Genomic DNA, 17029 nt, shown 5'->3' with positions numbered 1-17029 from the left:
TTAGTCCAAACACATGGATCTGTGCCATCTGAATTGAAAATTAGTTAGTTCAGTGTCATTAGAGCTCACTGCAGTCATAAAAGAAAGGTCTGCAAACATTACTGGTAAGTTTGGATGCATATGTTATAATTTATCTTAAAATTGTTTGATAAATCAGAAGTATTTTGGACTTTGATAGTAGCCATCGTATCTTCTTGTTCTTACCACAGGAAAATCCTTTCTAATTTAGATCAGCAGAGTGTATAAAACAGAAACAGAAATATGGTGCATCAAGGGTCAGATTCTACACAGGTATAAGTAAGTGAAACTTTATTCATGCCAGTTAAAATAACTGAAATAAGCTTCACCCCTACATCTCTGGCCCTCAGCATCTGCTTCAGCAGTGCAAAACTACTTGTGATTTATGTTATCTTTTGCACAATATTCATGGCATCTTCTTTGGCTGCTATGGCCTTTTGCTTAGAGACAGTAAGGCTGAATGGCACGTTTAAGTTGAATCCCTACCTACATTGGATCCATCCATTTCAGGAGTTGTTACAGTACACTCTAACTACATACATTTCTGTTCCTTTTTTTTTTTTCCCCAAAGACTCACTGGATCTCAAGAAAAAAGTGCTGGTACCTGCACAGAGTTTGTACCCTGATGTGAAATTTAGTGTTTATAACTGTATGTTGAGTTCTGTGACTAAAAGCCCAAACTGGCTGATACTGGAAGACAAATGAAGGTGATCAAGCATAATTTAATCTAATTTTCCTAGAACTCTTGTCTAGTAAAACTTCTGAATGTTTACAATAATATTCTGGAGACTTCTCTACTTGATTTTTCAATTAAAGCTCTCTGACAAGAATGTAAAAAGGAGGTAGAGTAAATATTTAACCTGAAGGGATTCCTTAGATGTCTTTAGTACAACTTATTTAAAGCACAGGGTGGTATTTCAAGACACATAATTTCTGTTAAGGGGCTGAGGATTCTATTTTTTGTGTGAATGCAAGAACAGGGGCAGTTGGACTTACCACTTGACGCTATCATAGCCTTGACACGATCAATGCACCTATGCAAACCATGGCTTCTAGATTTCAGCATAGACAGCATTTATCTTGCTGCCTTACTATAACAGCACATGCATATCCTTATCATAGTAAACCACTAACAGATACACGGCGAAACTAAATCCTTCTAAAGGAGTTGCCTTCTGATCTTTATAACCCTTCGCAGAAGAGCAAGAAAGAAAGCAGTGCAAATTCCACTGACAACCGAGCTGTGAATTACCAAAATACTAAATTTTAGAGGGAAGAAAAAGTAATTGTTTTCAATAGCTATTTAGCATTTTTTAAAGCTATTTGCGTAATGGTGGTGGCCATGGACAAAAGAACTGATAACCACAGAGAAAATAATTATTGCCAAATGGCATTAATCGCAGCACCAGGCTAGACATGCATAGAAGATGTGTAGATATAGATTAGCTCTGTGACGATTTTTAGAGATGACCTTTATTTTCTGTAGTGGTGTCACTGAGACTAGTTTCAAAGGGGGAAAAAAAATAAGTTGCAACAGCGAAAAAACCCAACCCAGATGGACTGCTGCGTATTTTTAACAAATTTACATTTGACCTGCAATCTTTTGAAAATGCAAATACTCATTATAGCTATCATATTTGTACCTTTGTTATTAATTTGTTGATACTGCTTTTAATAGCATAGTTTGAGATGGCAAGGAGCCTTGCTTATAAAATGAGATCTTTGTGAGTTATGAGAAATAACATCTTATGTATGCATATAAACATACATACACTCATGCACACAAACACACATTCTGTGGGTCACAGAATATTTTCCTCAGATGCCTGTACTCCCAAGGAGATGGATGTAAATATTCCCTTTTATCTTACTGTTACGTAGAAATATTTTCCTTGGAAGGGTTACATCCAGCTAATGATCTGGTATCAATATTCTCTGCATATAGAAAACTTTGTTTAGTGTTAATTGTATAATGGAAAATGTAGATGGGGAAATAACCAAGAAAATAGCTAATCTTTTTCCAACTAGTGCATGGCTATTAAGTAGAATAGATAGCCAAATTCTGCCTCCTATCTTTTTTTAATTGGCTTATCTAATAACAGTTCTGGTGCTTGCCTTTGCAGATTATTCTGAAGCTAATAGATCTGACTGTCACATTATTTGTATCCTTATTGTTAAATGACCCAATGCAATTCCTTGTCTTGTCCTTGCAGTATTTGCTGTTTTCTTTCTTTCCTGATATTTTCCCCCTTTTTTCTTTCAAAAGCAAAATGTTGTGCTTTAAAAGCTTTATTTTCCATTGCTTCCAACAGTGGGAGATGGGGAGGTAATGTTTTATAAGTATCTTGCACTCAACTTGAACAAGTCTATGAGATTACAAAGGATGCAATTAAGACCATTTTCGTTTGCTTTTCTTGTGATACAAATGTAACACACATCATAGCCCATGTGGTTTCCTAGTGCCAGCCATCCAATGGTACATAAGGGTTGTTTATGCAACTCTTAGACTGAGAAATATATCCCCCCCGCAAGACAGCCAGGTCAAATCAGAAACTGTTTATATAGTTGATATTTATGTGAATAAAGCTGGCATAAATAACTAGAGACATTGCATTTACATCTACACAAATGAGCATTTCCTAATGCTTTTCCTACTTCTTTATTTTTCTCTTTAAAGAAAGCGGTCTCGCTGCCTTCAGAACAGACACTATTTTATAATATCCTACAAGGGTCAGAATAGAATAAAATATTCCCAATTCTTTAAGAATTAAAGAGAAAAAAATCCCTTGAACTTCAGTTAAGCTTATATAGTAAGTGGTAGAACTACTTAAGTGTAACATTTTCCTCTAAAGTATTAATGAAATATAATATAAACAATTCAATAGCTTTCAGTTAAATAATATATGTTTAGGACCTATTCATTCCTAAGTGTACTTACTTATGACAGTTTGAAAAATATATTACTCTGTGACAAGCTATTTCATACAGTTCATTATGTTCTTTGTACATATTTTCCATAGTATTAGGAATGGAGAATTGTATCCTGATTTATAAATGCTGGTGCAATATGCAGCATGTATTGCAAAATTAACTTGTCCTCGGATAGTCCCATGCTCATAAATAATGTGCAGAATATGAATTTCTGTTTCTATTGTATTCTAAAGAAAAACATTGCTGTCAGATTCAGTAATATGGTACTTGGAATATACCATTCTAATATAATCTTTTCAAAATTTTTCAAATTTATACTGAAGATAATTTTGGAACCTTCATATCTCAAAAGTCAATATCTAGAAATTGTCTTGCAATCCTGTAAAAGGTTTCTCAGTGTGGTATCCTACATGTCTTTTTTCCTCTACATCTTTCCATGTCTATGTACTCCTATGAAAAATCCATAGCAGTTACACAAATGAAATATTCTATTTTCAAAAGCTCTTTTGGTTTTGGAGGTAGCTAAATTTTATTAAAGACTAAAATTTTTTATAGAAGAAATAACTAGGTGCTTCAAAAGTATGCAGAAGTTCTTTGTTGACTACATGGATCCTGGTTTGGCTTCAGGGTTTGATTAGGCTTTTTTGGGTTTTTTCCCTTTATATGAAACATTATGAAGTCATGGAAGTTGAATATTTGCATTGATTAATATTTTGTCAAAAAATAGGATATTAACGTGTTTTAAATTAAGACTTCTAGTTTATTCAAACTTTAACAATTGAAATTATTTACAATAAAAAGATGACACTGCTTTAATCAAAATATAATATGTAAAATTATCAAACTAGTTCCATCACATCAGTGCGAAAATAATGTCTATTTCAATGTTTTAAAATGTTCTGTATTGGAAGATTTTCTTCCAGTTTGGGTTGGAAACATTTTTCAAAGTCTTTAAAAATTCTTTCAGTGCCAGAAAAATGTTCCTTCCCAGTTTTAATACCTCGGGTGTGTTCTGCTCCCTTTTTTCTGAGGGAAAATTCTCATCACAGGACAGTAGCTTTCTGAGTCACCCAGTGCACTCACATTCCAAATAGGAAGTGTCCAAGAGTTGCATTCAGACTTGCTGAATGATTGTTGCAAACCATGTAGAGCTAAATCCAAACCCTACAGCATTTTTTGAAAACTGCAACTATTATTTTCTCATTTTACCCTTCTTCATAGTGGAAAACTTTTCCTTTTGATTTCTGTTTTGGCTGTGCCTTCCAGTTAGCTTGCAAGTTCCTAGAGAAAAAGATTGTCCAGGGCTGTATATTTTTGCAGTGCTGAGCTGTACATGATCTTAATCAGATTGGACAGGGCTTTGAGCAACTGGTCTAGTGAAAGATGTTCCTGCACACCCATGGCAAGGGGGTTGGACTCTCCATCGTTCTGATCTAATCCCTAGATCACTATGGGCTTCTGCACAACGTTCTAGTATACAAGAATGAATCTGTTGTATCAATCCCTTGCTTCCATAGTACCTTTATAATTCTGATCATCAATAGCCCTTGTAAGGAATAAAGCCTGTTAATAAAACTGTCTTGTTCTACCCACTGTAAAGTCAACTTTAAGAAAGGACAGCAGGTTGACCTCAAAACATCTGAAGTTAAGCACCAACGCTAAATGAACATCAAGATAAAGGTGAATTTCTAAAGGTACAATGGAGTAAGTACTAATGGAGGAACACCCCACAAGTGTATGGTGTTTATACATGCTATGCAAAATGGATCAGGACAGAGTCATACCGAGATGTTCCATTTTGAAGGGAGAAGGGTGGTGGGGTTTTTGTCTGTTTGGTTGGTTTGTTTTTTTGTTACCATCAGGTCAAGAGAGGATATAGAGATGTTACTTGTAGCTTGGGGAGATTTTTTCTTCCCTCTACATGTAGATTTCTCTGCAGTCTGATAGGGCTTTTATTACCACTGAGTATTTTTCTAAAAACATCTGAAGGATTTAGGAGCACAAATTACATGTAAAATTCAGTAGGGTTTATTGCCTGACTCTGTTAGATGCTCAAATTTGCCATAAGAAAAGATAATGTTACGTCAAAAGCACAGTAAAAGTCTAAACAAGAGCTATGATTTCCCTCGTCTTTCAAAATCTGCCAGAAACAAATGAAGAGTATGAAGCTGGGGGGGGGGGGGGGGGGGGGGGGGGGGGGGGGTCGGGGAGAAAAAGAAAAAAAAGAAGAGGGGGAGGATGGGTGCATATATCTGTGAAGGTTTAAAGATAATATGCAATGGTCTGTAATGCAATTCATAATGGCTATGTGACCATTAATAGCTTCCTAATATTGACTTTTATTCTCCGGTTACACCACTTAAGATCAGCTCTATTGAATTCTGCTGGCTCAAAGTCAAATGGCAGAAGCCTGTCTCTGGTTTTGACTGCTAATATTTGCAAAGCGTTATTGATTCTGAAAGGTTTCAAATGTGTCCCAAGTTATTCAAATAAAGCTTTTCTCTGTCTCTTTCTTCCAAGGCATTTAACTTAACCAGCACTTTACAGATGATTAGGCGTACTGGGGGAGAAACAGTAGAGACAACAAAGATCCTTAAAGACAGTTATTTCTCTGTATTGCCCTTCAGTGCAGTGCTAACAATTGCAACGGCTGACAAAGTACAACCCTTGATTATGTATAGAATCCATTTTGGGGTGGAATTCGTCTACATGTAATCATGTATCTAAACCTTAATAGACTTTCTTAAAATTTGGTGTATAAAAATGACTACATTTAGATCGTCTGTTTATATTCTTTTATAAAGGAATTTTAAAATGCCCTTTGGGAATCTCTCTCTCTCTTCTTCTGATAAAAGGCAGCTGGTTAAATACCTTAAACCAGACACCTGACTTTCAACAAAACAAAAGCTGAATATGACATATCCCACCTACAATATAAGATCTTGGATTCTAACATAAAAACCTGTCTCATAATAAAAAAAGATGATATAATAAAAACAAAGCCAACAAAAAGACCTTTCATGTATTCACTTTTCATTAACTTTTAAAAGTATTTGGGACATATCAGGAAAAGCAGGATCAAATAATGGATAAATTAGCACTAGATAACTCAAATTAGGCAGGTCTTCTGAAGACACTGATGTTTAGCAGATGAATACTTGTCTCTTTTTTGTTAATGAAATCCTTCCAGAGAAGCTATTCTGTTCAATTAAAATGAACAGACTCCAGCATAACAATATTTCTATATAAATCCATGCACTGCTTTTTAGAGTTGCTGTGCTCAGTAAAACTTGGGATTATTCCACTGTATGAGGTGGAGCAAATCTTTCTAAACTCACCTATGGAATATTATCTCAAATTCTGCATCTGTTGTAATTGATTTGGCAGAAAAAAATACTTTGAAAGTTTCCTTTCATCTTCTCAGTTATTTCCATCTCAATTTTCACTCTGCCTTTTGCTTTTCTTACAATGCCTCCTTTCTCCTCCTTTCTGGTTTTTATCATGTTGATGATTCCAGATAGCCTTACGTATACTGTCAATCACATGCCATCCTGCCCAAGAGTATATGCCCCCAAAAATCACATGGGATAGCTCATTTTTATCGATCTTTTTCAAAGGAAATTCAATTTAACAGTCATTTTGAATAGCATAAACCCCTGACTTCTGGCATCTTCATTTTAAATGAAAGCACCACATTCTCTTTCTGTCAAAACACTGGATTTCTCCATAGTAAGAATTCTACCCTTCTCAGACTGGTGTGGTAATAAGCATGTAGTAAATGGTACACCTTAATAAATCAAGCCCTCAAGAGACTGGACTGTCTGTGTTTCATCAGAAGGTGGCTGTGATTATTTGAACCATATGTATCTTCTAAAACTTGAGTTTTAGAAATCAATTCTTTCACTTGTTAACACTATTAAGATATTAAACATGATGTAAAACATCTTCTGTGAGTATAATCTAAAGAGAACATTTCTTTTGCATGCTTACTTTCTTAGGGCTATATTGGATGAAGTGGATAATGTGCTCAAAGACTATTTCATGGATTCTTGTGTCATCCTTAGACTGGAATAATTTCATATTAAAAGTTTCTAATTTATAGCTCTGCTGGAATATTTTTATAGACAAACACATTTCTGAAGTATTCTATCATGCATCCTACATTTATGAATGTTTGAAGAAATTCTAACATTTATAAATATTTTTATTATTCACTCTGTTATCACTTTTTATCACCTACTAAAAATGCTTTATGAAAGAGGTAAAGATCATCAGGTTTTGAAAGTCACTAGAGAATTTTAGGCAGCTGCATTATAGGGATTTAGTATTGGCCACATGAGCAAACATCTACTCTGGACTAAGATGTGGGGACTTGTAACAGCAATGGTATTATATCATTTTGCATAAGCAAGGGCTATGGTTTAATATTGATTCCCTGTCTGATGTTTCTCAGGTTCAGATAAAATAAGGAAAAAACCACTATTGTTCATATGCTGTTTCATCCATACATAATTCATAATGCATCTATTTCATCCATATTGGTGTGATTACTTAGCTCACAATTAATGAACTTGATTGGGAAAAATGGCAGATGAGCTCTGGATTAGGCCTTAGTAGCTTACTACTAAGTAGAAGCCATAGTAGCTTACTACTGCTATAAGGAAAATCAACAAGAAGATCCAGAAATTGGTAGGTTCACATATACTACTGTCAGAAAACAAAAAGCACTTCGACATACACTACTGTTATGAAGGTGCTGTAAATGTTTTCAGCTGATTTACAAAGAAAGTTTCTTCTAAGGCAATCTGTGAATTGGCCATCATTGGAGGTAGGTTTGACTACATAACAAAAATACCAAGATTTTATTACACTGAATTGAGTTTCTTTTTAACGATTGCTAACATTAAATTGAATATCAGATAATTTTTATTGGACTGACATGTAGTTCTAGGAATGCATCTTAAAATTGAAGTAAATCCAGCTTGTATGCAGATTGTGTATGATTATTTTCAACTTGATGAACACTCTAGAAGTTTCCAGCAAGAACTAGAAGTATGATGAAACACTGTGTAAGCATACACTTTGCTTTTTCAGTAGCATGTAGCATAGCGATACTGTAAACCCCTGTAGGTTTCTAATGGTTATATTTCTGTTGTTTAATAACTAAAACCAGATCAGTTCTAGTGAAACTAACTCAATATGTTATTTTGCCAGCAGGGAAGAAAAAAACAAATATTTGCTAGATGTGGCAGAGTATATTTCTATGTCACAGTATATACATGACATATAATAATCTGAAATGAAAATATCAAGGATTAGACATGAGCTAACATGATTAGCTGTGTTGAGGACTTTCAAGTTCCACTGAAATTTTTCTGCCATAAGCTGAGCAGATTTAGAGGAAACAAAAATATACCCTGTGATTTATTACATGATCCAGTTATAGGTTTTTCCAATATTCTTAGAAAAGAAAAAGGGAAGAGAGTTTTGTATTGCATACCGATTGAAAATATTCTTGCCTCCCCAAACTGTGTCTTAATTTCAGAAACTTTTGCCTCTGTAACTTGAACAAACTCACAGGGAAAGTTCTTTGTTTGAATTTTTCCACTATAATTTTCATCACTAGATCCACACATTCTGAGGAAAAGCACCAAACAAGCAAAATTATTCATGGACTTTGCTGGACCAGCTCCCTTCATGAAACCAATTATGTTCTCCAAATACAGCTAGATAGCCAAGCTCACCTGCTGTTAAGAGCAGAGGCTGAACCACGTGAGAGTAGTTATGGACTAATGGGTTTTTGCTTGTCATTACTAGGCTTTGCTTTCCGTCTCCTACCCTGCCAAGTTTCTGAGGCCACTGCCTGGCTGCCACATAGATAAAACCTCAAGCAGTGAAAGTTCATACTTCAGCTTCCCTCACAGACTTTCATCTCCTACTGATTCATGTTCCCCGAACAAGATACTGAAACAGCTTAAGAACTGCGTTTTAAAGTATCGGGGCAACTTCCAGCATTATTACTACCAACATTTTTTTTTTTTTTTAGTGTGCTCTTTGCAATTAATTCTGCCATTACTGTCCTTGGCTCAGATTTTGCTAGCACATCTCATGCAGCAGCACTGATTTCAGCCACCTCTGGCCAGTTTACTCTGTCCCATTTTCTGTTGCTCAACAGGTTCAGCTGGTCACTGGTTCACCTGGGGTAATGTATCCCTCCACTACCTGGCAATCACTATTATGACTCCATAATTATTTTTGCAGTGATAAAGATGACTGATGGCTGCGAGAACAGGAAAGTAAAAATTGCTAACACATTATCTCATATTCAGTGGCATAGGTTTTGGGGGGTGAGTTTTGGTCTCTATTTTTTTTCCTGGGGAAGAAAACTTCTGCCTCCTGTTACCAATTCTATATAGAATATTGCCAGGTAGAGTTCTTGACCTTGTAAGAAAGATCCAGCCACCTGTAAGATTATATTTTTGCCCTTGTGATGGATGACTCTTTAAAGTACCCTTGAATAGTTATCTGCCTTGAAGTACTGGTGGCTTAAAACTGAAGGAGACTTCCATTGCCTGATCTCACTATTAACCTGTACTTCGCAAACTGCATCACAGATATTTCAAGCTCTCCTCTATGTCTCTTTTTGGGGTTTCCTCCTTTTTGTTTCTGTCCCTTTCTTGTCACATGTCAGCAGATTTTGGTTATCACTTGTTCAGCTATATAGCAAAAAGCTGAACAAACTCAAATCACATCAGGCTCACCAAATTCTTATAAAACTAGTTCCACTGTAAAAATTATCTTCCAGAACTAGGCTGATAATTGGAAGCATAAAATGTTATTCAGATGTTCACATTACATAGACTTTATATCTGGGGCCTTTTACATTATTGATGTGGACAGGAGGCAACCCCTGTCGCTGCCCCCTCCTGTAAAGCCGCGCTGAGATGTCCACCTCATGTACTCAGCCTGCTCAAAGCGCCAGAGTCATTTGTCAGTGTCCTGCATCTGGAAAACATCTTTGCTGTAAGAATGTTCTGCAGCACGAAGTAGTGTGGGAGGTGAGACCATATTTCTCCAGAATTTAAAAGGGGAACCAAAGATTTTTATGAGGGCAAAAAAGGGCAAAAGCAATAGACTTGCACAGTTGTGAGGATACCGTGCTATGAAAAACAGAGCAGGGAAACAGCAGCTTTGTCATACCATGAGGAAAAAAAAATAATAGTGATATTTGCTTATATTCAAGGTTCAAAGTTATGTGTTACTGTGTGCTTAATTTCTGACTACCTGTTATAAATGCAGTCTTACTAAACGCTGGCTGCTGTGGAGCAGCAGTGAGATTTTTGCATTTAATGTTGTAAGCATATTTTAGTTATCCAACATTTCTATTTTTAAAATACCAACATAACATAATAAAAAGGTGACTACTTTTTTTTTTTTTGGTAATAGAAGAAATGGTTGTTTTAACACAATCTTCAGAGTTAGAAAGGATTACATACTGATCATTAAAACGTTTAAGAAATTAGCAATTACAAATACAATTAACATTGCTTGACATATGGCTAATAGAATCCACCTTGTCAGAGAGCATATAATATGAATATGTTCACCAAAGTAGATGTGCTTCAGGAGGAAGTGTGGTAGGCGAGATCAGCCTGAGTATTTGCCAGCAAGCTCTGGAAGACAGATAGCAATAAGCTATAAGCAAAATAGCAAGAAATAAGATTTGTTCTCTTATGAAATGTAATCTAGCAGCCCAGGCTTGCTTTAAGGCTTTCACAGGTAAGTGCCGTATAGGGATATGTAAATATTGAAGCAGTCTTTCCTTTGTTGAGTAAAATATCATTTGTACTGTAATGGTGTGGGTTTAGTTATGGTGCTGAGCTTTTAGATTAAAATGGCAAAATACTATGGTACAAAAGCTAAATAACATTTTCTCAAATTTGGAGATCAGTACATGGAGGAGACTTGAAGCTTGGTTTTTACCAGAAGATAGGAGTAGGAAAGATCTTGCCTCTTTTCTGTGTGTTGAGCACTAACAATATATTCTCTCTGAACAAGTCATCCTCTTTTTTCTTTTGCTTTTTATTTCTTTCCACAAAATCCTTATAGAGAAAGGGCTGTTTGTCACAGAAATCTATAGAAACTCAATAAAAGGAAGGGTTTCACTCAGCTGAAATCTTTTCCCATTCCCATGTGAGAGAAGAGCCATGTGCTGGAACAGTTTATATAGTTTATCCACTAACTGTTTAATATAAAATGCATAGACTACATTGAGCACTACAGCCCGAACTTCTTTCTCAGAAAAGCAATTTAGCTACTAAATTAGAGTCATACTACTGCTTGTTCACTCTTCCTGGAGCTTGAATGTTTTGTTGCACAGCTTCAACAGGAAATGGAGAAAGCATCCATCCTTCCCTACCAATCTAGTGGCTAATAGTTTGTGATCAGACCTCTTTATGGAAAAAGGAATATCTGAGTTTCAATCCATTTAGAAAAGGAAATTGAACTCATGTCTGTTATTGCTCAGGTGACCGATTTAGCCACTAAGGTGTTTTAAAAATGTTAGGCACCACTATTTTTTCTCTGGCCAGGTTCTCAAAGAAAATTGCAGTTGCACCTGATCTTGTAAATGTGCTAGATGTGCTCAGCATATATGTAGCTATTATATCCTAGTACTAGGTAGAAGAACAACTTCTTTTTAGATTATGCTGAAGTTTAGGCATGTTCTAAATTGAATTTTTCAAATGAAGGGTGTTGGCATGACCAGGAGCACAACTCCTGACACCTTGAGGACTCTAGTCCCAAGGTGACCCTTGCTTCTTCAAGGTAACAGGGTAGATTTGGGGAAAAGTTGCCTTAAGCTTTATGTTTAAGTGTCTCACTCCCAACTGGGCCTTGATTTCAATGACTGAGGGTATCTCAACACTGCAAAGTACAACAATCCATGAACTAACAACTCACTAGGTGACTGTGAAGGTTGTGCAACCTGTGGCTGCAGCAGCTCGGGTCTGGAAGCAGTGCAGCTGCATTCCTGCAGTGCTCCATCAAAGCCAACCAGCTTTTCTGAAGGGGTGTAGCGCTACGTGAATGACATTGTACTGCTTCAAAACCTGGGTCATTTACATCCAGCCACATCATGGTGAGATCAACTTGCCTAGAAATGACAAGCATCTGGTGCCATTTTAGACTCCCAGATATCCCACCCATTTTCCTGGCATTCAGAAGGTGCTGTATCCTATTTGTCTACACTATCCTAATATCTCAGATAATCTACAATGTCCAGAAATCTTAGTACCTTTCAAAGGAACTACATAATACCACTACATTTGTGTTTCAATAACAAAATAATTCTCCAGGTCCCACTGCTTGGTGTTTTCCAGCCTTTCCAGATGTCAGGTTCGCCTCTGTGCTTGTCTCCACACCCACGGCAAAAACATGCCTGTATAGCTTTACTGGAGGTACACCTAGAAATATCTCTTTTTACAAGTTTGATCTTGAAAGGTGTTTAATATTCTCAAATTTATTTAAGACAATAAGTGTTGCAGGTGTACTTCATGGGAATGAGTCTTATAGGAGTAGTTACCAGTTTATACAATTAGGTAGAGGATGGTTCGCCTTGTGTTCTCCCTGAGAACATGAGCGATATCTCTGATCTATGTAAAGAAATATTGTCTCATCTATGAAAAATTTGCCTTCAGGACAACGTGGAAATAAATCAGGGGAAGCTATCACAGTATCTTTTGGTGGCTTGTATATAACTAGAATTTAAAATGCCATTCTTTTCACTTCAAACTGACTCAAAAATAAAATATATCGGATATTTTATATTCTTGCAGATAAAAAATGGCTTTATTTAGGACCAAAAGAATATTTCTAGGTCTTCTTTCATTTCACTTCTAATCTGATCAGAAGCAAGCAATGTTCTTCTGAAGCAGCAGTCTGTGGGATTTGCTTGGCAAGAGAAGTTTGTTTTGAAAGCGCCATGTCCTCATTGCTACGCAATCCTGTGCTGAGTATATCACTGTCAAAAGATGTGTATATGTCCACTGCTCAAGTATGCAACACTTAGGCAAAAAAGACTCTTGTTCTGCTCATCATGATCTTCCTGTCACTTAGTTTTTCCACTTGTGAAATGAGGCCAATCACACCCACGTACAAAGTGATTTGATCTCTACTGATACAAAAAATAATTATGGAAACCCTAGATATTAAAATTATTCTCCACAACTATTTAATATATTCTTTTTGAAGATCACTCAAGAAAGACATCAATGGTGAGGCTGAATTTTTAGTATGACTCTTTTGATATAAGTTTTATCATCTAGGAAAGCAGCTTTCAAAAACTAGTTGCTTTCAGCCTCTGTTGATCTGAACCAAACCTACCTAAGAAATGGAGCAAAACATATTTAGCATATTACCAAATTCCCTTGTCTTCACACAGGCAATTTAAGCAATAATTTAAATTGAACAGAATTTGTGGCAATTTGTGGGATTAAATTATATATTCTTATTGAGTGTTAGATTTCTTGCTTTGGCTCAAGATATTTCTTCTCTTTTCTATGACTTGGAATGCAAGTAAGGTATTTCATGAAGAAAATTGATCACACTAATCTTTTTGCGGATAAAATAAATTCAAATTCAAATACAGATTTCAAACCTATTTGGTTTGGAACACATTTTTTTCAGGGAACATAAGGAAAATATTTAATAGTGATTATGAATTTTGGTGGTATATTATTTGGGTACCTTATTGGTACTTATTGATGGCTGCATTCTTAGGTTAAAGGTGCACATCAATTTCTGCAAATGACAGCATATATGGATGGTGTGCATACATGGCATCCAAGTGGATGCGTGAGGACTTTCGCTGACATGTAGAACCAGTGCTCTTGCAGAAGATCAGCTGTGGCCTCTGTCTGGCTGAGAAGGTGCAGCATGGATGAAGGAACATAACTGCTGGTGTGGCACATGAGCAGAAATCTCTACCCCAAACAGAATGAGGGCCCATTTGTTGTCTTCATTAGCTCTGGGACAACCCCACTTCTTCCAACAACAGCTTCTGGGCCACATCCAAACAATTGGAAAACTTATGCTTAAGGATAGCTGTAAGGATAAGCTAATTTAGTGGCTTTTACCAAGTTTTCTTCAAAATGAAGCAATTTGGCACAATATAGACATAGAAACAGAGTTCTTTTCCCCCAGCCCTGGATCTGCTGTTTCAGAGGCAGTCTCAGGCTACTCTCCAGTGACCTCTTTTGAGGTTTATCAATGGCAAAATGGTTTCCAGCTTTTCTGACCTGCTGTGAGCTGGGCTGTGCTCTGCACCATCTACTCAAGAGTGCAGAAAGACCACTGTGCTTGACTCTTCCTTCCTTCCTGATGCCTGATTCCAAGTTTCTGCAGCATTATCCAGGATTAATTTCCCTTTCGCTGTGGACTTGACTTTAGCCTGGATCACATGAAGCTAAGCCCCAGCTCCCCTTACCTAGTCAGTGTATTTCTTGACAAAATCACTAACTGCTTGGAAAATTATGAATGCACATTTCACAGATTCCATACTGTTCTCACTGAAGTCAGAGGCAATATTTTCAGTGAACTGAGTGGAGATAGCACTGGGCTTAAAAAATGCAACCTTGTTCCCCCCAAAACCAAAACCAGAACGTTGTGCATACAGTAAAAAGCTGCAGTTTGACATACCTGAAGGAAAGAAAAGGAGACAATTTCCAGTAATTTTTTTCAGTTTCCATCAATTCATTCATTTTTTTCCCATTTGCAGTTAATGTCCTAAGCAGTGTTTTTTCCCTTTCAGAAAATGTTAAGGAGAAAAATTATTTCACCCTTCCCCATCTCATGATACTTTGAGCATGAAAATGATGTAAAGATTCATACATAACGTCCTGGATAGCTGGCTTGTTCTAAAACTTGTTCCCAAGTGCTTTGTGTCTCTTTCTTACTCAAAGATTATACAATTAGCATTTTAACGTCCCACACTTCTTGTCTAGTTCCCTAGGAGGATATGAAAATGAAGCCATGGAAGCTAAGCTGTTTGGTATTTATCACACACACTCTGATTGTATTTCAGAGCTCTGGGATTTAAACAGGACGTCAGTCTTTCGTAGCCCATTTGGATATCTTGGTCTTCACATAATGCTGCTGGATGAGTATCAAGAGCGACTGTTCGTGGGAGGAAGAGACCTCTTGTATTCCCTCAGTTTGGATCGAGTCAGCGACAACTACCGAGAGGTGGAGTAAAAAGCTATATATATTAGTCCCTTCATATCATAATGTGTAGCACAGAATAACAGTTTGCATGACTGGAAATGAGATAATGGAGTTTTTGTGGATGTTTTGTGCATGAACTTTAAGGTCATGTTTATATTTAAGAAAAATACACTAATTACCATTTTCTCCCCAGTAATAACCCATAAGTCTCACTCTAGGTAAAGAGATCTGGGGGTTGTATAACTATTTCTCACTGTTTTTCAGTGTGTTTACAGATTTTAGAGCATCTCATACTTTGTGCATACCTGATTACTGTATCTCTGCTATATTATCAAGGAATAATTTCTCCCTGGTATTTGTGGGGGACTTTCCTATAGCTGAAAAGAAAAAATTAAAAAAATAAAAAGAAAAGAAATTTAAAAATTAATTAGTACATAAACTATAAGAAGTTTTCAACAGCAGCACGAACCATGCAGCTAACTTTTAGCCTTCTTTGGAAACTGGATTTTACATTGGTTTGAGCCAGAGGTGCTATTAAGTAGTGGCTGAAAGTGGCATTTGAACTCTACTCAGTGGTCTGTGGGAGAAAGGTGATTTAAGTCATAAGCCTACCAGAGACCTTGGTACATCGTAGAAAAAGAAATTGATCAGCAAACTGGTAATTGAAGTGGAGAGGCTGGAGTCTAAGCTGGTGTGAGCCTTGGCTTCCTTACTCACTTCTGCCCTTGGCAGCTAGGATCGGAAGCATACAGTGGCAAAGGAAGCTGGTTGGAGCATTGCTCCTCTCTCAACCATCTTGACTGTGGATAAACAATGTCTTGAAATATTTCAGTGGTTTCATTACCTACTTTTTATTTTTTTTCCAACATGTTTTGATGTAATTTCATTCATTCTCAAATCAGTAAATGAATGAGAAAGTGAATAACAAAACAAAGCTCTCTGGTGAAATATGATTTTTGTTGATGTCTATGCTGCGTTGATCACTAATGTTTCAAACTCTTTTCTTTCTGCCCCCTTGTTGTGAGTATCACTGTTCTCATGCCAACACTCTGGTCAACTTTACCCTAAGCAACCATGCTTATCTGCAAGTGTAATTAGCAAGTTCCACTACTGCAAGCAGATATAATACACTTTATCCTTTTTATAAATGTTTGGGAAAGGCAATCCTAGATATGGGGAAATTAATATACTCAGAGAGGCCATTTGAGAATTTATTTATTTTTTAAAAAGAAAAAGAAAAAAAATCAACAAATTAACTCCCCAGAGAGCAATATTACATACTGAGCCTTGTTCCTCCACAGTGAGATACGAGTTAACTCCTTTTCCATGTGATAATATTTATTAATATCCTGTGACAAGATATTAGAGCTCAGGGATATGAAAACATTTAGGAAGCAATTGTTTCTGTAAAATAAGCTTTCCCCCCGACCCCCATTCTTCTTCCCCGTTTGGCAGTAAATCTTTATGAGGAAAGACGACAAGATAGAGCACTTGATGCTTCTGTCCACCCACCATTGACCTGTCTGAACACACTCTTGAAGTTTGTCGTTCTCCTTGTGTCAGATGGAAAATCAGCCATTTACTCTGAAACCATACTCCCTGTCTTGAGACCTGTGTGCAGAGTATGACAAACTAATGGAAGCCTTTCTTGCCTGCTTTTATGACGTGCAAAAGATGAGAAACTGGAATAAGTGAAGCTTGACTTAGCATGCTTAGAAACATGACCTCGCTGGGACTTAGCTCCCTTCAATACAAATGTCAAGATACTTTTCCCTTTTCCCAGTGTTCACTCGGTGCAGATGTCATTCAGTAATAGCTAAAGGGAAAACTTGATCATCTTACAGTGCGAGCAGCAAAA

At 36.6% G+C, this 17029-nt stretch overlaps 1 protein-coding gene across 1 annotated transcript in view; it reads left to right on the top strand.

Moving 5' to 3' along the window:
• The window catches only part of SEMA3E (semaphorin 3E), a 139412-nt gene that overhangs the window by 53496 nt on the left and 68887 nt on the right, over positions 1-17029 (top strand). The window contains exon 2 of the mRNA XM_040596692.1: positions 15032-15192. Within this exon, the coding sequence (XP_040452626.1) occupies positions 15032-15192 (161 nt within the window). The remainder of the gene's footprint in view (positions 1-15031; positions 15193-17029) is intronic.

This window comes from Falco naumanni, chromosome 5 (genome assembly GCF_017639655.2).
Source record: "Falco naumanni isolate bFalNau1 chromosome 5, bFalNau1.pat, whole genome shotgun sequence".
Taxonomy (NCBI): Eukaryota; Metazoa; Chordata; class Aves; order Falconiformes; family Falconidae; genus Falco; species Falco naumanni.
This window is presented reverse-complemented; position numbering and strand designations above follow the sequence as displayed.